Genomic DNA, 24208 nt, shown 5'->3' on the forward strand with positions numbered 1-24208 from the left:
AGTTTGCCCCGGGGGTATATTAAAGGAATGTGTAAATTCTGTTCCAGGCTGTAGGTTATGTAGGTAAACCAGATTCACAAAACCATTCAAATGATACTTGTCTTCTATTTATTGAACACTGTCAATTATCTGATATTGTTATTGTTATTAGGTTGACACATCTCTTTCCATTTCCTTCTGCATAAAAAACTTAATTGATTATTGGATTAAGTTGTTTGGTACATTATGACTCATGAGGTAATTATTAACGGTTTTCCTTTCTTATTTTATTATTGTTGTTGTTTTGCATGTTAGTGCTGTTTTAAAATTATGATATAGGAGAAAACACGAGAAATACTAAATGTTGCAACAGAGTGCATAATATTTTAATGACAAAAACTGCAATAGACATTTTATTCATTTCTTATGGACGCATGATAAGCTGATTTATTAGAAAGCGATTTTTAAATATCGTTTACTTTGTCCCTCTTCAGCTTGTTTGCCTTAATGATGCTTGCTATGCATTTGTTTGATGATAGTGAACTACACATACAAATTCATCCAGACCTAAAACAATACAGAAGACATCATCACTCCTTAAAGAAGTCCCCTTTATAAAGAACTCCTTTATAATTAATGGGAGTCTTCTCCAGTGATTCCTGTGAAAGATGGATGTCAGTCTTAAAACTGTTTTTGCGCAAACTTAGAGAGCTGCACTGGACCGCAGCAAAATCCAGAAGCAAAAGCCATGCTAGATACATTTTAGAAGAGACAACAAAATTGACACAAAGCAGTGTGCATGCAAGCTTTCGACTTCTCCAGAGCTCTTCCTCAGTCTGGATACCAAAAGGATACCAAATGCTTGCCCAGAGAGACAATCCCAGTCAGGGCCGGATTTAGGTTTGATGAGGCCCTAAACTATTGAAGGTAATGGGGCCCTTTATGTGTCCAGCTGTCCTTTGTCAACAACAAATTGTCGCTGTTTTTTGTGTTGAATATATGCTATATGGTAATTTATGGACCCCTAAAACATGCAGAATGTAGGTACCCTGTATATCGAAATGAGCAAACCAGTGATATTTTAGGGAGCAGGCTAGCAAGCAGGGCCCATTACTTACATCATAGGAGCCTACACAACACAAAACACTGTTGCTGTATGTAGGTTTTATTTTGTTTTTTTATCTTATATTTGGAAATGTACATCCAGTTTTTTTTTTCCTTTAAATTTTTTTGTGGGGCCCTAAGCTATAGCTTGTTTAGCTTATATGTAAATCCGGCAGTGTTCCCAGTAGGCCGCTGTGTTGATACCAAAAGCGACAGCCATGCCGAGGAAGCCAGCTTCGACACTGGAACCCTTGGAAATCTTGGGCCATTTATGCGTGGGAGGTTTTGCTTTGGATTTGCCTCTCTAGATGCACCTTTTCCCCATCCGAATTCTCAAAACTCAACAATAAGCCCCCATGCAGAGTTTTCAGAAATCGGATGGGGAAAAGGTGCACCCAAGGAGCGGCAAACCCAAGGCAAAACCTCCCATGCACAAATGGCCTGGTTGGTCTTTAAGGTGTGATTGGACTGAAATCTTGCTCTTCTACTGCCACTGCCACTGCGACCCACCTGAAACTACAGTCATGTATGTATGTATGTGTGTGTGTGTGTTGTATGTAGCTATTTTATACTCCACGTTTCTCTCCAGTGGGGACACAAAACATTCTCCCCTCTTCCAGCCTGTAAGGTAGTTTAGGCTGAATTAGATATCCAGTGAGTTTCCACTTCTGCGGAACTCTCATCAGGCTGAACATCTCCCTCCCCCTATCTGTTCCCTCCCCCGCCCCCAGGTTTTGTTTTCTTTTTTAAAATAAATTTTTATAACATAAAACAAATACAATAATAAAAAAAAAATTAAAAGGAAAATACAAAAGAGTATCTATATACACTTATTGATACATTTGTGGTTACAAAAAGATCAAAAAAGATACCCCTTTGACCCTCCACCCACCTTAAAAAAGTGACCCATCATCTGACTTCCGAAGAAGCGTCTTAACAGTTTAAAAAATATCTATTAACAGTAAAATATAAAAATACTAAAACTAGTTTCTATAACTCACTAATTAAAGTAGTAAAATCCATTTTTGCCAGTTTATCCCAATATGTGACGGCCTTTGCCCAAGTTTTTTTAAATTCTTCCATATCTTTTCCACGCAGGAATTCAGTTCATTTGGCCATCCTCACATACATCCATAATTTCTCTCCCCAGTCACGAATTGAAGGTTTATTCACTTGCTTCCACACTTTAGCTATTACAATTCTTGCAGCAGCAAAACTATATTGACAAATAACCCTGTCATCAATACTCAAATTTTTTTGTGGAATTCCCAATAAACAAAATGCAGGTTTTCTTCTGCGGAACTCTCATCAGGCTGAACATCTGCCTCCCCCTGCCTGTTCCCTCCCCCGCCCCCAGGTTTAGCGTGCAACGTCCAACCTGCCCGGGAGTTCTGCGGCACTCGTCCGCCTGCACAATGGCTCGCGTGACTCCGCTCAGTCACGTGGCTTTCGGTGTTCCCCCCCCCCCCTTGGACAGCTTCGTCCGCGGCGGGTCTTGGCCTCCCCTTCCAGGTGGGCGGGGTTTTCCAGGTGGGCGTGGGAGGGAGGGAGGGAGCGACGCGCCCCAGGCCCCGCCCCTCCCGCCAGGAGCGTACGTGCCGCCAGTCGGCTTTGCCCGGGTCACGTGAGCGGCCCTTGGCGCCGCGATTGGCTGGGCTGCGGCCGACGCCTCCCTTCTGCCCCGCCGCTCGCCGCCTCGGAGGGAGGGGGAGTGGGGGCTGAGGGGCGGCGATGGCGGCCCCTTGGGGACGGGAGCGCGTCCTCTGCCTCTTCGACGTGGACGGGACCCTCACCCCGCCTCGCCAGGTACCGCCGCTCGCGCCTCCTCGCCCCCGCTTGCGGGAATGAATGAATGAATGAATGAATGGAGCCCGCCCGCCCGCCCGGCGGCTCCCCTGCCGCCTCGCCCGGGCGGGAGGCGGCTCCGCTGGGCCACGGCGCCAGAACGGGCTCGTCGGATCTGCCCCGGGTCAGTCCCGTTCAGAATTTAGTCTCCAACATTGGCCCGGTTCTGGGAAGCCGCCAAGCCGGAGACAATCGGGAAGTCTCCCCTCCCCTCCCTGGTGTATCTCATACACCAGGAAGTTCCGTCTCCCTTTCAGAGCTGATAGTTATAGCCATGTTCTCCGCGAGTTTGGGTGATCCTTTCAAAAGAAGGCTCTGCTAAGGGTGGCAACATCTTGTGGCAGTCAGTTCCACCGGTGAACAAGAACTCATTTCTTTGGGTATGTTCTGAACCTACTGCCAATCAGTAGAAAAGGGCAAGAGTCCAGTAGCACCTTAAAGACTAACAAAAATATTTTCTGGCAGGGTATGAGCTTTCGTGAGATCTGAAGAAGTGAGCTGTGGCTCACGAAAGCTCATACCCTGCCAGAAAATATTTTTGTTAGTCTTTAAGGTGCTACTGGACTCTTGCCCTTTCCTACTACTGCAGACAGACTAACAAGGCTACCCACTGTGAATTATTTACTGCCAATCAGTTTCCTTGAGTAAAGCTGTTCTAAGTGTTGAGAAGGAGCTATGTCTAGCTGGCCTTTCCACACCAACTGGTGGTGCAAGGTGCCGTCAAATTACAGCTGACCTATGGTGACTCCATAGGGTTTTCAAGGCAAGAGACGAACAGAGGAGTTTCGCCACTGTCTGCTGCGGTGTAGCAACTCTGGACTTCCTTGGTGGTTTCCCATACAAGTACTAACCTGGGCCAATCCTGCTTAAGCTTCCAAGATCTGACAAGATTGATCTCACCTGGGCCATCTGGGTCAGGGCTTCCTCACCAACTAACTCTGTGATGTATTCTTGATGAGGCAGGGGTTGCAGGACATGTTCAAACTATGTGACTTCCCAATTTCAGCCTTAAGCAGTGCCTTCCAGCAACCAGTTTATGCCACTTACGCTGATGGCATAAAATGGCCCTCCATCTCTCCCTCCTCTTCCCCAAACTGCAGGTGGTTGGGACATCAGTCTGCCTGGTAACCAAAGCAGGCTGAAAGGCACCTTGCTCTGACCAAGTGGTCCCTTCATCAGCCTGAATTGTTGCCATTCCTTGGAAGCAATATAGAAATGTAAACTCCCAAAGGTAGTAAATATAAGGATTTATAAAGAAATAATGTATTAAACTCTATGAACACCCCTTTCATGGGGGGGGGGGGGACATAGAAATAATATTAGCAAAATGTTAGCCTATTCAAGTGGAACAAGAAATATATCCTTGTTCTATCAAACCAGTGGTTTTCAAACTATCTACCCCCAGAGAATCCTTTCCACATGAACACACGAAGCTGCCTTATACTGAATCAGATCCTTGGTCCATCCAAGTCAGTATTGTCTACTCAGACCGGCAGCGGCTCTCCAGGGTCACAGGCAGGGGTCTTCCACGTCACCTACTTGCCTATTCCTTTTAACTGGAGATGCCGGGGATTGAAGCTGGGGCCTTTTGCATGCCAAGCAAATGCTCTACCACTGAGCCACAGTCCCTAAAGAAGAAGAGTTGGTTTTTATATGCCGACTTTCTCTACCACTTAAGGGAGACACAAACCAGCTTACAATTGCCTTCTCTTACCCTCCCCACGACAGACCCCGTGAGGCAGGTGGGGCTGAGAGAGCTCTAACAGACCTAACACATCACCTTGCCAGCTATTTAAAACGGGAGTCCAGTGGCACTTTAAGGACTAACAATTTACTCCAGCATAAGCTTTTGTGAGCTTCCTCAGAGGCTTTGTAGCATAAATCCATCAGGCTGGTGATATCATCTATGGAGCTCTTGCATGTGGCAAAGAATTTAGGAGCATGCAGTAGGCAAGCCAGTTGGACCACATTGTCACTCCATATTAAGTGACAGTATAATCTTGAAGACGTCCAGCCTTCTTCAGCATGTTACAGGCAAAGATGGTGGGTGACACCTGTCAGTGTGCCCACACTTGCTGAAATGTCAGGTAGCACCAGGGACAGGGCCTTTTCTTCTGAGGCACCCCACATATGGAACTTTGGCTTTCCATCTTTTTGCTTCTTTTGGAAGTAGTAGATGAAGACATCAAGGCGTTTGAGAGAAATGTTAAAAATCATTAAACTGTGATGGTCGAAATTATACATACCATTGTTATTTAAAAAAATGAGAAAAAGGAAAAAAAGAGCTTTGTATATTTGAAATGTTATATAAGAATTGCACTCAGTGTAGTATTTGTACAAGTTTGTCATTTCTGTAGATTCTTACTATAATGTAGATATCATAGGGTCCCTAGACAAATATTTATGCACAAACCCTTTATTTAACTTATTAACTGTAGAGGGGGGTGTCTTGTTTTGTCTTCTCTCTATGCTCACCCACTGATAGTGTTTCAGTGTGTTGTGTTGTTCTTCCATTGTTTGTTGTCCTTTTACTGATCTTATGTAGGGGTTTTATTGATTGTTTTAAATGTATTTTTGATGCCATTGCACCCTGCCATGGGAACTTCTCTGGTGAAAGGTGGCATAAGAAACTCCTTAATAACTATAGTCAGAAATCCGCTGATACTGGTCTTCTCATTGAGGAGCCCTTAATAAGCTTCCAAAGAAATCTAAAGGTGCTTATAGGGTAAACTCTGCTTCTCCCCCCCCCCTCCCGTCTTTGCTCCTCTAAGGACATAAATCCATTGCTGATTTTCATCCCATGCCTTACACCTAGCATCTAAGTAAATATTTATTCAGTGTTTGTGTCTGATGGCCTTCTCGAATTTCCTTTGGGAGAATTAACATCTAAGTCACACACATTACAAAGACTACATGCCAACCAGAGGTCCTGTCAACAGACATGCTGTAGAAGTTTTGTACTTGGAACTTAATTCTCAAGCATGGTCAGGTCAGACTGGAACTGCAAGGAGAGGAGTTTTAAGCCTTCTCCTCTGTACTGCTGTTGGCCTTGGGCAACCACCATTGGTGAAACTTGTGTGTTCCAATGGGTTATGCATCAGTATCGCCAACAGGGCATATAGTGACTCCCCAGAGTCATTTCAAGTTGGAAAAACAGTGCTGGGTTGGGGAGAATTAAGCCTTCTCTCCCCACATGCCACAGTCCAAATCTAAATCAGGAATTACATTCAGAACACAGTCCTATCTGAGCACATCTGGTTGGAAAGGTCTTGAGGAGGACACATGGATTTGTAAGGCTGCATATAGACATAGATATATCTCAACAGTGAGTGTCCTTGCCTTAAAGTTAATCCTCACTCTTCTTGTCCATGAAGACCACCCAGTGTGACAGTGAGAGTAGTGTTTGAAAGACTCATTGTATGTGATCCTATCCAGCACTTTGCTTTCCTGTGTGTGAGAACTTTGGCCTCTGATATTCTAAAAGCATCTCCTTGTGCAAGATCTGCAAGAGAGAAAACAAACCCCCCATGCCGAAGGGGCAACAGAGAAGGTGGAGTCAGCCCTGTAGGCTAATTTTTCAAAGAACTTCTATCTTTAGAAGATAAGAAAAGAATCCCAGCAAGTGGATGGAAGCCAGCGGAAGGGGAGATTAAGAGGATAGATTAAAACCTTACGACCCACTTCCCACATTAAAGCATCTCAAAGTAATGTGTAAAGACTCTTCATGCACTGCAGCAAAAGCTGAGGGCATGATTGGCAAGTTCGTGTAGAGTTTTTCCTTCATAGTCATAAGCAGTGTTGACAAAGAATTGGAAGACAGCTAAGATAACCTGAATACAAATAACAGTACTGATGGTATTTCTGTGGAATGGCAGCTCTTCCTTGGAGACAGCCATACCCTTTTGGATAGGCACACAGTACAGAGATGGAGGCCCTGATCTGGATAGCCCAGGCTAGCCCAATCTTATCAAATCTCAGAAGCTAACTAGGGCCGGTCCTGGTTAGTATTTGGATGGGAGACCACCAAGGAATTCCAGGGTTGCTATGCAAAGGGAGGCAATGGCAAACCACCTCTGAACGTCTCTTTCCTTGAAAACCCTATGTGGTTGCCATAAATCAGCCTCGACTTTCCATTGCCAAAGAAATGGGAGACTTCTAGTGTATTAAACAAGCTCATTAAATCCCCCATCCTGTTCGTAAATACAGAAAGGAGAGGAGCAGTAGCATTTCTCTGTCCTCCCTGGCTTCTGCTTTCCCCATGGATTTGTGAGAGCTTCCCCATAGGATGCTGCATCTGTCCCATTGGAAGTAGCTGGTGGGGAGGCACTTTTCCCAGCTCCCAGGTTAGCAGCATTCACAAGGGAGGGTAGGCAAGCTGAAGTCAATTCCCAGCTTCCTATTTTCAGTCCCTAGTTCCTTATTCACCAGTCTTGACTGCAAATGTGTGTGTGTTAAGTGCCATCAAGTAGCTTCCGACTCATGGCGACCCTATGAATGAAAGTCCTCCAAAATGTCCTATCTTTGACAGCCTTGCTCAGATCTTGCAAATTGAAGGCTGTGGCTTCCTTTATTGAGTCAATCCATCTCTTGTTGGGTCTTCCTCTTTTTCTGCTGCCCTCAACTTTTCCTAGCATGACTGCAAATACTGATGATATTTAAGAACCAACTTCAATCTCATTCTTTCCCTCATGATTCCTTGTACACAGAGACAGTAGAAGGAATGGATAGGGTGTTTGCACCTCTGTGCAGACCACAGCCTGTAGATCATGGGCCATTGCCTTCCCAGCATGGTTACAAATGTCAGCAATAATTTATTTATTTTATTACATTTCTACCCCGCCCTCCCCGGCCTGAGAATAAATAAGGATTTTAAATGGATCCATGGAGCATTATCGTTGTGCTTGATCTTGGTTATTACCATTAGCATCCATCACTTCACAGGCCTCAACTACTCATATATCAGCTCACAGAAATCCGGAGTGGGGGGAAGAACCACCAATTTTTTTAGCCCTCTGCAGGAACAACTGTGAGTAGAAATTGTAATGGGTTGATAGGATAACAGGCAGACTTCCCTCAAGCATTGTGTCTGCTCTCTTGAGAGATGGTAGCAGACCCAAATTATCAATTCCAGGTCTGCCACAACCTGGTTGAAAGGGAGTAAAATTTAAAATACCAAAAAGGGCTATACTTTGGGGAGTCTGGTGTTATTTATTATTTAAAAGAATTCATCTCCCACCTCCTATCTAGTATCCTTGAGATGACTTACAGGGAAACAAAATATAATCATAAAAATACAGCAGCATGAAAACTACTACAACCATTGCCGAAATGATAATCAGAAACGTGTGAACTCAGACAAATAAGACGTTGGCCACTAACTACAGAATCAAAAACCATCCAGAAGAATATGGCAGGTCAACCAAAAGGTGGCTGAAATAATGTGTTCTTGCATTACTTTTGAAATGTGTCCAGGAAAGGCACTCTTTTCCCTTGCTCTGGGATATTAGTCTACAGGATGGAGGCTACCTCTGAAAAGGCAGAAGACCTTATGGAAGCCAAATGTACCTCCTGAAAATAAGGCATCTTTACAAGAATACACTGTGCTGTCCTACAACCTCTCTATAGGGACTGGTGGACTTTCAAATATGTGGGTTCTTGAAATGCATTCAGAAACATGTAGACACCCAGTTCAGCTATGATAAAACTGATGCAACATGCAAATGTTGTGCAATAATAGTCAGAAGCCTATCAAAAATTCAGGATATAGCAGGATTAAAAAGGACAAATGCCCCCTTTTCATTTGAAGCCAGAGCTACAACAGCTGCCCCGTCTCATAACCAGGCCGAAATCCAGGTTGAAAAAGGTTACTGTGCCTCTCCTGCTTTCCTTCTGCAGTCCATTCCCCAGGCTCCTGCCCCAATTGGGCTCACTTACAATATTGGAGCCTGTGGGGCAGCAGGACTTTGGAGGATACAGGGTAAGGCAGCTGGAGGGGGTCAGATCCCAGTACTCACTTCCCATTCACATCTATGGTGATTTAAATTGCCCACCACCACCACCACACACAGAGAGATATGATTGGGGCAAGTCCTTATTTGAAGAGGTGGGTTTGTTACTGTCGCAGGTGGCTGATCTGTTAGCTTGGGCTTAGATAGGAGAGACTCCCTGCCCAGTGTCTTTCCTTCATCAGTCCTTCTCAAGTGCTTTTTCCCAGCTGAGTTTACTAATGGTATCAGAGCCAGGGGTGGGGAATCATTGTATCTTTTGCATTTTGCACAGTGAATTTGTTAACCTTCAAGATGACACTTGATGGGGGGGGGGGTCGATGGTCAAGATGCAAATTGCTTGACGAATTTTATGTTACAGTGGTCATTTCCAAATGGTTTAGTAGGGTCTTTCACTTTTTTCTCTCTCAGAAAATTGAGCCAGAAGTAGCTGAGTTTCTGGAAGAGCTGCGTAAGAGAGTGAGGATTGGTGTGGTCGGGGGCTCTGACTATACCAAGATAGCTGAGCAGCTGGGAGAAGGGGACGAAGGTGAGAAACATTTCTACATGTCTGTTCTCTTGACCCATTTGTTTGCTGGCTGCAAACTGATACGTCTGTTGCGGAATAAAAATCCCAAAATGCCTACTAGTGAGCTGCTGGGCTAATTCAGACATGCAGAGAAAATGTGTGGCACCGTCCTTCTGGTACTGTACCATTTCAGACTGCGGGTGAGGAAATCATATGTTTCAGTGCTCTACCATTGAGAGTTCCTTCTCCATAGTTGGTTACTGTGTGAGAGGGCTTTTAGCTTAACCTTTGCCCTGAGAGAGCCAGCGTGGTGGAGTGGTGAGGAGCGGCAGACTCTGATCTAGAGATCCGGGTTTGATTCCCCACTGCTCCACATGAAGCCTTCTGGGTGTCCTTGGGCCAGTCACAGTTTTCTCCGAACTCTCTCAGCCCCACCTGCCTCACAAGGTGTCTGTTGTGGGGAGGGGACGGAAAGGTGATTGTATGCCGCTTTGAGACTCCTTAAAGGTAGAGTAAAGCGGGGTATAAAAACCAACTCTTCTTCTTCTCATGTTCAAGGAGTTATTTTTGTTTGTTTTTCATGTGCAGAAATCTTATGATCCCTACCTGCAGTCTGAAGTGGTACAATCCAGAAAGGGCTGTACCACATGCTATTTCTGCCTCTTGGAATCAATCCTAAAACAGGTTTGTATGCAGGCCACACTGTTTCCCTGCCATTGTCATGTCACTGCAGACGCAGTGAACCCGAACGGATACGCAAAATTCTTCATTGTTTCCATGCCCTCGTTATCTTTTCCGGTGGCCTGGGAAAGTGAGAAAGTAGAACTTATCCAGCCTTTGACAGCATGTTGTTTGCTCCCAGAGTACTGGCACAGAAACTCATGAGGAGGACAGATACCTGCCTATTCAGTTTGAGTTCTCAAAGAGAGATTACAGATGCTAAGGAGAGTCCATTGCTCCATGTCAGGCTAGAAGCTTTGCATGCAGAAGATCCCAAGTTTAGTTATCAGTATCTCCTGTTAAAAGGATCTTAGGTTGCTTGAGGTCCTGGAGAGTCATTGCCAGGCTAGGTTAGACAATCCTGGGCTGGATGGAACAATTCACTCATTATAGGTTCACCTTGTCTGTCCTGGCTCCTATTTCTGTGGAGGCAGGACCATAGCACAACATAGGGGAAGAACTCAGGAATAATAAAGGTAGGTGTATAGGCAAGGATACCCCCCCAATGGTTTCTGACACAAGAAGTATGTATTCCTAGGGTTAAGGGATCTCGCAGGTCTGCAACCCATGCAGGTTGGAAGGTTGCAGTGGGGAAGGTGACAAAATTGCCCTTTTTGTGTTATCTGTCAGTGTCTGGTGGAAGCAAGAGAAGAGGGCAATGTCACCCCATCCCCACTGCAGCCTCCCAACCTGTGTGGCTGTTAGACCACGTGGGCCCCACAACCCCAGGAATAATCTTTTTCCTGGTGCCAGAAAGACTGCTGGGGTGATGCAAGAAAGAGCCATGATCCTTGCTGTCATTTGAAGATTGCAGGCTCCAATCCATTTGGTGCATCCAGTGCGGCACCTCATGGAGCAGAACTGGTTTGCACAAGAACCAAACGGGAAACTCGCCAGCAGAACTGCCCGCTCTGTTCCTACTGTGAAAAGGGAATCCTCTCTGACCTGCATTAACTCTAACGAGGCTGGGGAGATATCAGCACTCAGTCTGAACAGCAAGTGCCATAAAGAGTTCTCTGTTCATTCACAGCCATTGTTTCCAGATTACTCATGGAGGTGTAGAATGCCGCTGAACCCCTCATTAGACACCTGCATGCACTTGCAGGAGTAAAGCCGAAGGGTAACTCTGTGCCCCTAAAATCTACTCCATCCCCTACTTTTAAAGTATTCTGCAACCTTCCTTCTGAAGGATGCCACCTGATGGGAAGGATCTCACAACTCAAGGTGGCATTAAATGAACTGCTGGTTCAGCGTTGGCCTGTTCGTTGCTGTTAGAAGAGGCTACATAATCATTAACTGTGTTACCGAGACGTCCATGGTCAGGGGGGAAGGAGAGAGAAAGCAAGCATATGGAGGAGAGGTTTGATCAGGTACAGTTCAGATCTGATGCTACCTCTGCCTCATGACTTAGAGTTGTGTGCAACATGACTTTACTTATTCATGAGAATTGGTGTCTGCATAGAACTTCTGAAGACAAAAGTGTCCAAGTAAAGCCACCACAGTGCTCAAATGATGGGAGAAAGGTAAGGGAGGGCCCTTAAATAATCAAGCCAACTCATGCCCCCACCTCATCAATCTACTAAAAGCAATAGCTAAGGGGGCTACTACAAAAAGGGGGAGTTGTGTTTCCCTGACCTGCTGTAATTTTAGCACTGAGCCACAGGGATCACAAAATTCAGCATATATACTTTTTTGTCCTTGGCCACCTGACTGACAAAAAGGGTTACATGAATATTTATTTTTTTCATCTCTCTTCCCTCACTTTTCCCCTCTCAACATCCTCTCTGTCCCTCCAAACTCCCTCCTCACAGTCATCAACAAGTTTGATTACGTCTTTGCGGAAAATGGCACTGTGCAGTACAAGAATGGACAACTAGTCTCCAAGCAGGTAGGCACAGCCACCTTGAGTTCTGCCACCAATGCTGAAAATTCTCTCCATCCCTCTCCTTCCCCCCATGAGTCTCTCCAGAGAGAAAATGCTATCTAAACCCTCCCTTAATGGACTCCACTAAGTCATCCAATAGGTTAATGTATAACAAAGCCTCCTGTCTTGTTGTTAACATCATATCAGACTAGATGGATTTGGTAAACGAGCCCATCTAGGAATTGTATTTCATTGTCTCAGTGTGACTGACCTTTGACTTTGACCCACAGGCTATCCAGGACCACCTCGGGGAGGAACTTCTACAGGAACTGATCAACTTCTGTCTCAACTACATAGCGCTACTAAAGTTGCCCAAGAAACGGTAATGATCCTGCCTTATGCTTCTGCATGCACATGCTGTTTTTACTGTCTAGCTAATGTGAGCATTTAGAATCAAATCAGCAGACAGCTGGAAGGGATCCAGTGGATTGTCTAGGCCAACTGCCAGCTGTAAGAAAAGGAGAAGGAGACCGATCTTCAAACAATACTCAGTGGAAGGTCATCCAATATTTTCATGAAAATCTGTCAGGAAGGCAGTTGCACATATTTGTATGCCCTGTTATTTCATTACAAAACTGCTCTTGCAGCTGGGTAAAATGCTAAGAAGAAATTATTTAATCTGTCTTGCTGTAGTTTAAACTCATTGATTGCCCTGTCCTCAGAAGTCAGAGAAAGAACTGATATTGTTTTCCAGAAGATCCTTCTAAATATTTGAAATTAGCATATTCCCCTCAGGCTAAACAAACTGAATTTGTCTTTTGTCACATGATTTACCTTGCATATTTAAGTAGCTAAATAAGTGCTGCTAAGTGAATGAGAACAGTCCAGTATATGGAGCTGTTTTATGTGAGAACATGAGAGTCAGGAAAGTCGAGAGAACATGGCACAGAGCCACAGACAGAAGCGGCAGATGGGCCCTTGGGTTGCCTAGTGACTGCCACAGTTTTAATAGTGATGGTGATGAAGAGTGCAGTTAATAATCTTGTAATATGAATTTTCAGTGCCTGTAATACTTGTTTTTATTACTGGTCAGACACTCTTACCTGTAAATTCTTACCCTGTTCATAATTCATGACAAGACTTTGGCTTGGATCCTACCTAAAATTTCTGTGGATGGAAGGATCTATGGAGTGTGACTTCCCTGCCTTCTGCTGTGCCCCATAATGCCTGCCGATATATTGCTCCTGCAGGAAGGGCCCCCCCCAGCAATAACTTGGAGGGAGGAAATCAACAAAAAACAAACAAACACAAACCAACCAAGAACAAAACAAAACCCAAGCCCTTCCATCCACAGAACGTTTAGGCAGGATCCAAGCCATATTCTGAACTGATGTCCTATATTGGTCACTGTCTGGTTAGCAATCATCATGCATTAGCATAAGCTCCCTTCTCCTGCATGCTATGTTCCCAATCCAAATCAGGCCCCCACATGCCTGGAAATTAAATTCACAGCATGGAACTAGCAACACACATCTCATTGTCTGGCCCTGGGGAGGACCAGAGAAAAACGTAATATGTTTTTAGTCATCTTGCGTTGTATCATCGCTGGGAAGATTCTGCCTGACTTTGTGTGAAAGAAGCCATGAGTGCACAACAGACCTCTCATGCCTTGTAGCCACATATTCAAGTCTCCCCTTCTTTCCTCTCCTCTAAAACATGCAAAGAGGGACCTTCATAGAATTCCGCAGTGGAATGTTGAACATCTCTCCCATTGGTCGAAGCTGCACCATGGAGGAGCGAATAGAGTTTTCAGAGCTGGACAAGGTAAATAATGCTCATTAGTCCCAGAATGGACAGAAGGTGTCTTGTAAATCAGTTTAGCATGGCACACAAAAGCCTATGAATCCTAGGATTTTCATATGCATTGTATAGTTTTTAACATTTTTAGCATTGTATAGTTCATGTGAAAAACATATAAAGAAAGACAGCTTGCATAACTCATTAAGGCCTTCTTGTATCCTGCTTGGGCCTATTTCAGCAGATGCCCAGCTCTTTTTTTGTAATGTCTTGGCGTACTGTTGTTAGGTACCTTTGTGAAAGATGGACTCAAAACAGGAAGATTAATTTGATAATCTCTTTCAAAATTTGCAAGGTATATACACTAAACATAGAAAAAGGTAGAATCCGACCGGGCTCAAATTAATTGAAGTTGTTCTTGCTCCTCTTTTGGCCTCCCCTGACTTGCTTTCCTTTGCAGAAAGAGAGGATCCGAGAGAAATTCGTAGCTGCCTTGCAGAGGGAGTTTGCTGGCAAGGGCCTGCGGTTTTCCCGAGGTGAGTATGGTCCTGCTCATAGCTTGGTGCGTTTTTTTCACCAGCGTGGTGTAGAGCGGTGGTTTGGAGTGGTGGAGTCTGATCTGGAGAACCAGGTTTGACTCCCCTCTCCTCCACATGAGCGGCGGAGGCTAATCTGGTGAACTGGATTTGTTTCCCCACTCCTACACACGAAGCTAGCTGGGTGACCTTGGACAAGTTACAACTCTGTTAGAGCTCTCTCAGCCCCACCTACCTCACAGGGTGTCTGTTGTGGGGAGGGGAAGGTGATTGTAAGCCAGTTTGAGTCTCCTTTAAGTGGTAGAGAAAGTCGGCATATAAAAACCAACTCTTCCTCTTCTTCTTCTTCCTTTGGGGTTTTGGACCAGCAAACTATCAAGCGCTGTTTCCCCTCTAAAGGCAGATCAGTGTTTTGCTTGGTGGACTGAAAAGAGGTTTCTCCATGAAGGTCCCTTTCAGTGTTGAAACTATTTTCCATTGTATTCTTATGCTCTCAACACACTTGCTCAGATACAAGTCTCATTAAAATCAGTGAAACGTTCTTCTGTGGAAGTGTTCTTAGCATCTGCTCTTTCAGCAGAGGATCTCTGTCTCTTGCAAGCAATGGCTAAGATAAGCAACAGCAACAAGAGGGGTAACCTTCCTCCCTTGTGGGTGGGTGACTCCACTGTGGGTGCTAGAGCAACAGCTGCAGGGCTGAAAATAACATGCATGTCTTACCAGTACTTTCTCTTCCAGGGGTTCAAAACAAAAGATGGGAGGGGACCTGGTCACTTTCTCACCAGTAGTTTGTACTGTCCCATGCTGGTTTACTTTCACCCTGATCAGTTGCCATTGGCGTTGCAACCACCAGCATGCCAGATGAATTTATCTGGAATACAGGCACACTGTGGCAAAAGTGACATTACAGACTGACAAACAGCCACAGTCTTCGCTCTGCTCAGTAATCAATCCAGTTATCAGAGGGACCTTCTGGAATGCCTGCATTTTACAACTATCATTGCATTGAATAGAAGCTCTTTTCCTTGTCCAATTGCACTTAAAGGACTGGAACACAATCAAGTAGTAGTTTTCCATTTAGAGGCACCCTCTCCTCACATATTCTTCTGGAAAATTAACAGGATGCTGTTCAGTCATGCTTACACTGGCCACTTGACTTCTGTTTGTGCCTTCAGGTGATTGGGGGCTTGCTGACGCCTTTCTGTCCCATTGCCATGGAAACAGCATCTATTGAATTAATGTGTCAGAGAGTCAGGCAGGCTCGCTGTAGTGGTGCGTGACCGTCGGTAGTGCGATGATTTATTCTGCACTAAGCCACGATCCACTTTATGCCAGGGGGATTGAGGGGGTGCATTTCCTTATAAGCCTTTGCCTTCAATTCTTTCTTTCCCCTGGCAGGTGGCATGATTAGTTTTGATGTCTTCCCAGAGGGCTGGGATAAGCGCTATTGCCTCGATATCCTTGATGAGGAAAGATTTGATATCATACATTTCTTTGGGAACGAGACAACTCCTGTGAGTATCCCGTATCCAGTTCTGCTCTTTGACAAAAGACCAGGCATCATATGGGACTGAGGATAATAATTACTGTGTTCATTCTTATTTAGATTGGCCAACTCTTCTGAGAGGACCCATTACTGTAAGACAGGTCTCTTCTTCAACAGTGAGTCAAATGGGTCTTTTCTGTGATGTTTGAAAGGCATTTCTGTGTTTGAAATCATATAATAAATGGAGCTAAGAGTCTGAGCTGATCATCTGTTCTCCAGCATGCAAATGCCCTTCATGTAAGACAGAAAAGACACTGTTGACATCTCACAGGAACATGAGGACCCATCTGTATGAAAGGGTCCTCATTTTCTAGTCTCGCAAGTTGTATTTGGGACCTCCTGAAAACATTTGTAAGCTACCACTGCCCTCTTATGGCGATAAAGAGAAAGATTCAGGGCAGTTCACTCAGTGGTTTGTGTTAATTTGGTTGGACCAATAAAAGGTATTGTCAAGAAGTTGAGGTCCCTCAATTTCTTGGATTGATTATTTCTTTTGAGTTCAGGCCTAGAAGCCTATGAATTATGTGGTTGGGATTTTAGACCAGCAAAATAAGTTTCCTTTTGAAAACTGCTTCTGTGGAGGGAGTGAGGTGGGCCCCAGCTGGTGCTTGTTAAAGCCTTCTCTCCCCTTTCTAGAATGCAAGGCCGTGCATTGCCATAGTAACTAATCGGTCAGCCATCATGACGATGTTCAGGTGCCAGGGGTTCTGCAGACTTCATCATCTGAACACCTCTTAGTGAGTCAGCATTTCTGACCAAGCGATTAATTAACAGCTAATTGCTTTCATTTTCTCAATTGGCCTCTATGAGCTCATCCTTTTGAGAAAACAGATATAAGGACAGACCAGTCCTGAGCAAATCATGCATGCTTTGGGGTACAGCAGGAGAGCTGTGCTGGCAGCATCACAACCCATTTGATTTTGGCCCTTGAGGGGGAAACTCTGGTCAAGCTGACCTGCTTGGAGAAACCTTTGGACAATCTTTTGAAACTCTTGAATGCTGGAAGCATCTTTGGAACTTGGTAACTATAAATTTGATGCAAGAAACCTTTGCCAATCCTTTTGAACCAAAAAGGCTTTTGAATGTATTAGTTAGCTATGCTAAATAGTTTATTATTTTCTTGCTTGAAACTTCATGACTTTTTCTTTCCTGTAAACCAGCATAACTTTGATAAATAAATTGTTAGCCTTTAAATGGACTATGTCTTTTGATTTTGGGATTCCAAGCCTAAATTCTAAGTGCCTTGTTTGAGTGTAAAAACCACCTACCAAAAGAACCTAAGACATTTTGGGAGTGTAATCTTTCCCTGGCAGGCTTCTACCTTGCAGGGTAAGCGTTGCACTTAACTTTTGAAGCTTGGCAGAGGTTACTCTGGACCCCGTGCCTGGAGGCTTAACGTTTGGTCCAGAGTTGGTGGCAGCTACTGATTAAACTGGGGGTGGAGACCCGGAGTTTAATGTTTTGTCTTTTTGGGAAACTTTTGACTAAACCAAAGCAGCTCCAGCTGGTGGAGGCTGGTTGGAGCTCTTTGACAGGTATATGGATTTTGTTCCCGTACACTCCTGTCAGGGTGCCATTAGCAGCAGTAGCTCAAAGGTATTTTGTCTGCACAAAAGCTTTGGGAGTATTCGGAGCGCTGACTAATCACATCTAACTCTCTAGCCCTATACAAAGTGTGCATGAAATTGTGAGGCTCATTGGCATCCCCACCTCCAAACTAGTGCTGATTCGGCATGTTTCTAGCGTATGTCTTCTAAAGATGCTGCTGAACTATTAGCTGAGTCATGGGTTGGATCCTGTGAATAGAAGGGATTCACCAAATGGTCCCCCCTTCTCCCTTCAACCTCTTGCACCTCTTTCCCCCACCCCCAAGCCATACCTGAGGGTCACAGGGCATTCAGGAAGAGAGTGGGATGCAGCATGGGTAGGGGCTTAACATAGAAGGGGAAACTGGCAGAAGTCATCCACTTCCCTCTTGCCCAAGCTGTTTTATGAATGAAGAGCTCACTGCTAAAGCTCACTCTTTCAAACAGTCCCCCAACCCTCAACATCAACAGTTTTGGGCAGTTGGAAAAGCTCAAAGGAAAGGGGATATCGTGTATTTTATTAACTCCTTTCATTCCTGGTTCATGGGATCCAACCCAGTATCCAGAACAACTGCTCTTCTGATTAGATTTAGCAAGCTTCCTCCAGAGCCAGATAAAAAACAGCACCTTGGATGAGAGTCTACCTCCATATCTTTTTCTTGAAAGGTTCAGATGATTACTCAAGTCCTCCTGGGTCCTTCATGTAGAATAATTTTTCTAGTGGAGATATGGCTCTCAAATCCCTTTCCATTGTTGTACCAGGAGACAGTCAGTTTCCCTTCCTCTTCAAAAACAATGTGCAGCACTTCCATAGGAGGGGCTGTGGCTTGGTGGGAGAGCATCTGCTTGCTTTCCAGAAGATCCCAGGATCAATCCCTGTCATTGCCAGCTAAAAGGATCATATAGGGGGTGATGTGCCAGACCTCCCCCTGGCACCCTGGAGAGCCGCTGCCAGTCTGCAGAAAATACTGACCTTGATAGACCTATGGCCTGAATCAGTATAAGGCAGCTTCATGTGTTCATGCATGTTCATAAGATCAGATATTTGAACGCCTGGCATATAGATGGCAGCTGCGCATGGACTAATTTTTGGATGTTTGGAAACCTACATGTAGATCTGCCACCACTGTTGTTATATTTTTGTCTATTTTATGTGTATCTTTTTAGAAAGTTTTTTCTTTGTTTTTGAAATAAAAAAGCACTGATCCTCTTATGTTCTTATGTCGTCCTTAGGGTGGGAATGATTATGAAATCTATGATGACCCCAGGACCGTGGGACACAGCATCCAGTCTCCCCATGACACAGTCCAGAGGTGCCAGGATATCTTCTTTCCAGAGACAGTGAACGAATCTTGACTCACAGGCTCTCTGCTGCTCTTCTTCGCCACTCTAAGGAGACCTTTGCTCACCTCATGAAAGCCCCCCTTTGGATCCTCTCAGGGCTCTTCTGAGCCCAGAGGTTAAAATGCACTTTGAAAACGTAGTCGTGTGTCGAAGGATGATACTTCGGAATCATCAGTAGGAGCACCTCTTAGTACCTGGGATTTGCAGAATCAGAATTTCTGCACCCACCTATACCTCCCCCCTCCCCAAGAACAGGGTATTGTTTTATTCTTAAAGGGAAACATGTGCTATTCTTGCTGAGGCCTTTTTGGGGAAGACAATCACCGGGGCCTGACCTCCCCCCCCTCCACGTACTTACAAACTAATATATTTCTGAGATTAAGGTCTATAAAGATTCTTTAACTATGTTTTTAAAAGAAGCAGTCCTTGGGTTAGGGCTTGTGGCATATTTTCATAGTGTTGAATTGTCATGATGGTCAGCAAATGGTTTTAAAACTGGAATTAAACAAATAATTATTTTAAACAAATGATGCATATGATAAAGGCATGACCTTTAAAAGTAAATAATGGCCCTGATCAAGCTCTAGTTGTGCTCAAGAAATGTTTTCATGACCAGTTGTGCCAGAATGAGGATGTGATGTGTAATACACATCCTATCAAAAGCAACAGGATGTAGTCAGGGGCATCCTTGCTAGGACGCAGGTCTGATTTATGCCTGTGGTTTATGCCAATCTAGCATGTGATCTATTTGTAGAACCCTGCTTCTCCACATGGATCTCTATTGCTGAACTGGAATAAATGGAGAATGCTGCTATTTTCTTAAATCAGATATTTTAGTTACTTTAATTTAATCAAGTCACAACTGGTCTGTGAACACCCTTAGGGATATAACAGCTTTAGGCTGTAACAGAAAAGAATAGGAAGTATAAGAACTTGTCATTGAAACGATGTCTTTTTTTACATGTTTATGTGGCACCACAATGTAAAAGGTATTGGCGTTAAAGGTAGTTCAGGGATAGAACTATATGCAGACTAAATTCTAGACAGGCTAACATATTAATGACTCCAGGTGAACTAAATGGGATTAATGTATAGGTAAATGTTTACAATTGTAGCCTGTCATGCTTGCTTCACTACTACATGGTTATTAACCTGGGATTTGGTAATGCAGTTTGCTTCCAGCCTTGTCTGCATAGGAATATTAAATTATGAATAGCTGGATTGTAATTAGACATTTCTAAGTGACTTAACTTTAGTGGGCACAGCAAAATTGTCACAAACATTAATCTGGTTTAAAGGAGTCCATGTATAAACACAGTTTGGGACTCCAGAGACCTTGGACATTATTAATGTAGGCAAAATTTGTTTGGTGTTTTTTTAATGTAAGAACAAGTCCCACATAGTCACTTATTCTACACCCATCCAAGTTTTCTTTATCAATTATAAAGCAATGAAAAAAATCAGCTGTTCTAACACAGCAAGGTGATTTTAAAGAGAAATTATGACAAGAATAACAGTTAAGTGTAGAAGCTGCATCCTCTGTGTTATTACTTTTCCTTAGATACTGTCCACATAGGATTATACACATTCCACACTCTGTGCTGCAGAAACTGTGCAGTCCTTGATATTTGGCTTTCACTTTTAGAAAATCTACCTCCTAGTCCTCATGCCTGCATTATTTTATTTTTTGCTGTGAAGTTGCCGCTGACTTATGGTAACCCCATAGTTTTTTCAAGGCAAGTGATTGTCGGAGGTGGTTTGCCATTGCCTGCCTCTGCCTAGCAACCCTGGTATTCTTCAAGTACTAACCAAGGCTGATGCTGCATAGCTTCCAAGATCTGACATACTGGGCTAGCCAGGTCAGGGCCATGTCTGCATAGACAGTGTTAAAAAAAAGGAATTGTATGTTGGGGCTTTAGTTCCCTTTGTACTGCACTTCTGTCCTCTAGTCTCCATTACCGGTACCTCCTCCATGTTTGCTCGTCTCTCCTCATTCTCTCGCACTACTACTTCCAAAATTATCCTGAAGCTCTTAAAACAAGACCATCTCCTATAATTCAAACAAATTATGCATTTATGATTGGTATTGTGCACAGGGTTTGATGCTTGGCTTGCAATGTGGGATAAGCTAACCCATTCTGATGCCAATGATCCATCCTTAGCAGTATATTTCTGCTATTTCCTGTCTTTTTGAATCAGGTGCTGTTGTATTTTCCATTGTACTGAGAGCACTTTACATTCTTCATTGCCAGTAACTTTTGCAGTCACTTTTGCAGAAACTGGGAATTTAGGCACTGTGAGGCTTCAAACTGTAGTTCTCAGTGTTACTGTTCTAGTATCAGTGATCAGCGTCCACCCTCACAAGACCCTACTACATATTTGCTGATTGCTGCTACAACATACGAGGTTTGCAGCATTAACAATCTGCCCATCAGCGCTCTGCAGGCTTGAGAATCTTGGAATTAAAAACAAGTAGCCCTATATTGTCTCCCAGAAGCTTCAAATAGTATACTAGTACTGAACCCCTCATCTGCTTTCATGTAAAATATGAAGTGGTCAAAGAGGTTCATTTCATCATAAACACGTCCCCTAGGGCTGCATGTGCGTGTAAAGTGCCGTCAAGTCGCAACCGACTTATGGGGTTTTCAAGGCAAGAGACTAACAGAGGTGGTTTGCCAGTGCCTTCCTCTGCACAGCAACTCTGGTATTCCTTGGTGGTCTCCCATCCAAATACTAACCAGGGCTGACCCTGCTTAGCTTCTGAGATCTGACAAGATCAGGCTAGCCTGGGCCATCCAGGTCAGGAGGGCTGCATACAGAGTACAAAGAAGCGCACAATTCTGTGGACACTCTGAGCTCTTTTTTTTTTAATTGCTTTTGCTGCTTCCCCTTCCCTGTCCCACAGTCAGTTGCCTCCTTCTCTCTCAGGCACTCACCTGTGGGACATTCTCATTCCTATCAGCAGAACGAGGCCGCAAAGAGCCTTTGTTTGCTGCTTCCACACCCGCCTGTTCCTTCTGACTGAGAACGAGCACATTCCACATCCAAACGCCAAAGATACAGCAGCCAATCTTAAGAAGCCAGCTGAAAACCTCATTCCCCAAAGGGAGAGGGGTGGGCAGCCGCAGCCCAGGGCTGCAGGCTGTGTCAGCAACAGATTTGCTCTGATGTGACAGCCAGCCATAAGTTAAAAATTGCACTGTGAAGAGCATTTTAGTGGGCTTTCTGTTGCAGTCAGTGTGCACTCATGCTGTTATATGAAAGCTTTAGAAAAGCCTCATCTGTAAAAGATATACAGGGGGCCCCTTTGCCATTACCCTTTAGCATGGAGAACACTTTGAGCTACTTTTAGGAGCATGGCATGACGGCATACAGTAAGACACCAAATGTGTGATACAGCCTGGCACTTGCTACCTGTAATGCTTACTTGGATGCCATAAATAAGCCAATCGATGCATGAAGGAAAGGGGAAAATAGCAATGATGTTGTAATCTGTTGTAGCAGTTACATTTGCACTCCTGGATGTCTGGCTTATTCAAAATACTGTTGTTTCTTCCTTTTGAAGAAGGTGATTGTGCATGCAGTGAGCCTCGTCCTCCTCACCCACCCATATACATTTAGTTGGTATAAAGATGGTTGGATTTCTAAGGCGGATACATATCTGAAAACCAGGTGTGTATCGGTAAGCACATAACTTCTGCAGCATTTTTCTGTTCACGGGTGTATGCTATACAGCAGTGAGGTATTAAAATTAGGCTACTGTATTTTTTTTTAATATCAAGCAGTCTTATGTGAGGCTTCTGTGATTGTAGATGTTTGTGTGACCTGCACAGAAGTAAAGTAAAATACACAGCCAGAAATGGATAGTTGGTTTCATTATTTTCACACTTCGGCATTGCTGTAGTGATACTGTACATGTTTTAACAAATCTGCCTTGGAGCTGGACTGAGAAGCACACGGCACCCTAAATGGATTCCAGGGTGTGGTTGAAAGGCACACAGTACTGCAGCCGTGTTGGAACCAAGCAAGTTCTGGCTCTGGTAAGTGCCTGGGTGGGAGACCTGGGAAATTTATGTGTAGCACCTTGAGTCTCATGAGGCAAAGGCAGGATGTAATTGCATTACTTATTCAATAGACATACTAACCACCTCCTACTTAGCATCCTACACTTGCATTAAGTGCTGCTGTCAATGGTATTTCTACCTGCCTAGGTAGTGAACTGGCTCATTTTGTTCACATGGCTAGCACCCTTCATGTCTGGTGTCGCCATCACCCCACACACACTTTTCCATGTCAAAGCTGTCCAGAAACTCCCTTTAGATTTGCGGATGTCATTCATGTGCTCCAAAGATCCACCTTACAAAAGGCGGGAGGGAGAAACCAAAACAGGAAAGTCGCTTTAATGGTTTATTGCCAGTGTTACAAAGGTTAGCATGGGATCAAATAGGTAAGGACCACATTAAAGGTGTAAGAACACAAAAGACTCCATAGGTAACAAGGTTATTTCTGAAAGAACCAAAAGCATTCCCAGAGAAGTCACCATTTCCTGTCCCTCCAGCTGATAATGCACCTTTGAGGTGAGGGGGCAGTGATAGAAGCCACTGATTTAATACAAGCAGACCAGCACTAGAGGCCCCGTGGAAGTCACAGGAAGTAGGGTCACACACAGGGGCCTGGATACACTGCAGGGAGAGGGGGAAATGGCTGCCTCTTGTCCCTTTCTTTGTTCCTCCACTGGTGCCAGAAAGCAGTTGTTGTACCCTGGAGAAAGGTCCAAAAGAATTCCTTCCCCCAGACTCTTACCAAGAGCTCATCTGTTTAAAGGCCCTATTAAACACTTACTTGTTCCATTGCACTAGTTTCCCATACATATTTACCCACAGCACTAAAGTATACTTTGACTGTAAAGGCCAAAACAGACACGATGCAGGAGATCTGTGATTAGCATTCTTTTTTTGTAATGTAAAATGCTGGGGGGAGGTGAGTCACCACTCTGATTTAATCCAGAGTAGAAAGTCTGACAAGAGTTTATTTAATATGCCATTCCCACCCTCTAAATCCTGCTGAAATTGGCATTAGCCAATGGATGGGGGGAGGGGGTAGAAGAAACACACACACACACCCTCTCTTATAGAAATAATAGCACCTTCAAGGAATTAAATTAAGATTGGAGAAGTATCAAAACACCATTTCCTTCAGTCCCACTTCTCCAATCAAACTAGGAAATCCTCCCCCATGACTGCCTCTAGGTTATAAAAAAAGTGTTAGAAGATCCAGTTAGGTATGTATCCCATGTCACCTCTGTTCCAGCCCTAAAGTAACTGTAAATGTTCCTTGTTCTGTTCAAAGGGACCAAGAACTCACAACTCATCAG

General features: G+C 44.2%; 1 protein-coding gene across 1 annotated transcript; it reads left to right on the top strand.

Annotated features, from left to right (window-relative positions):
• The first annotated feature begins 2799 nt into the window (after positions 1-2799).
• Positions 2800-18907, top strand: PMM1 (phosphomannomutase 1). Its single transcript, XM_056846992.1, has 8 exons — positions 2800-2889; positions 9345-9462; positions 11973-12049; positions 12316-12407; positions 13750-13849; positions 14283-14358; positions 15757-15872; positions 18724-18907. Exons 1-8 carry the CDS (start codon positions 2815-2817, stop codon positions 18844-18846), a joined length of 777 nt encoding a protein of 258 aa, XP_056702970.1. The 5' UTR covers positions 2800-2814; the 3' UTR covers positions 18847-18907.
• Positions 18908-24208: the final 5301 nt, after the last annotated feature.

This window comes from Euleptes europaea, chromosome 3, assembly GCF_029931775.1.
Source record: "Euleptes europaea isolate rEulEur1 chromosome 3, rEulEur1.hap1, whole genome shotgun sequence".
Taxonomy (NCBI): Eukaryota; Metazoa; Chordata; class Lepidosauria; order Squamata; family Sphaerodactylidae; genus Euleptes; species Euleptes europaea.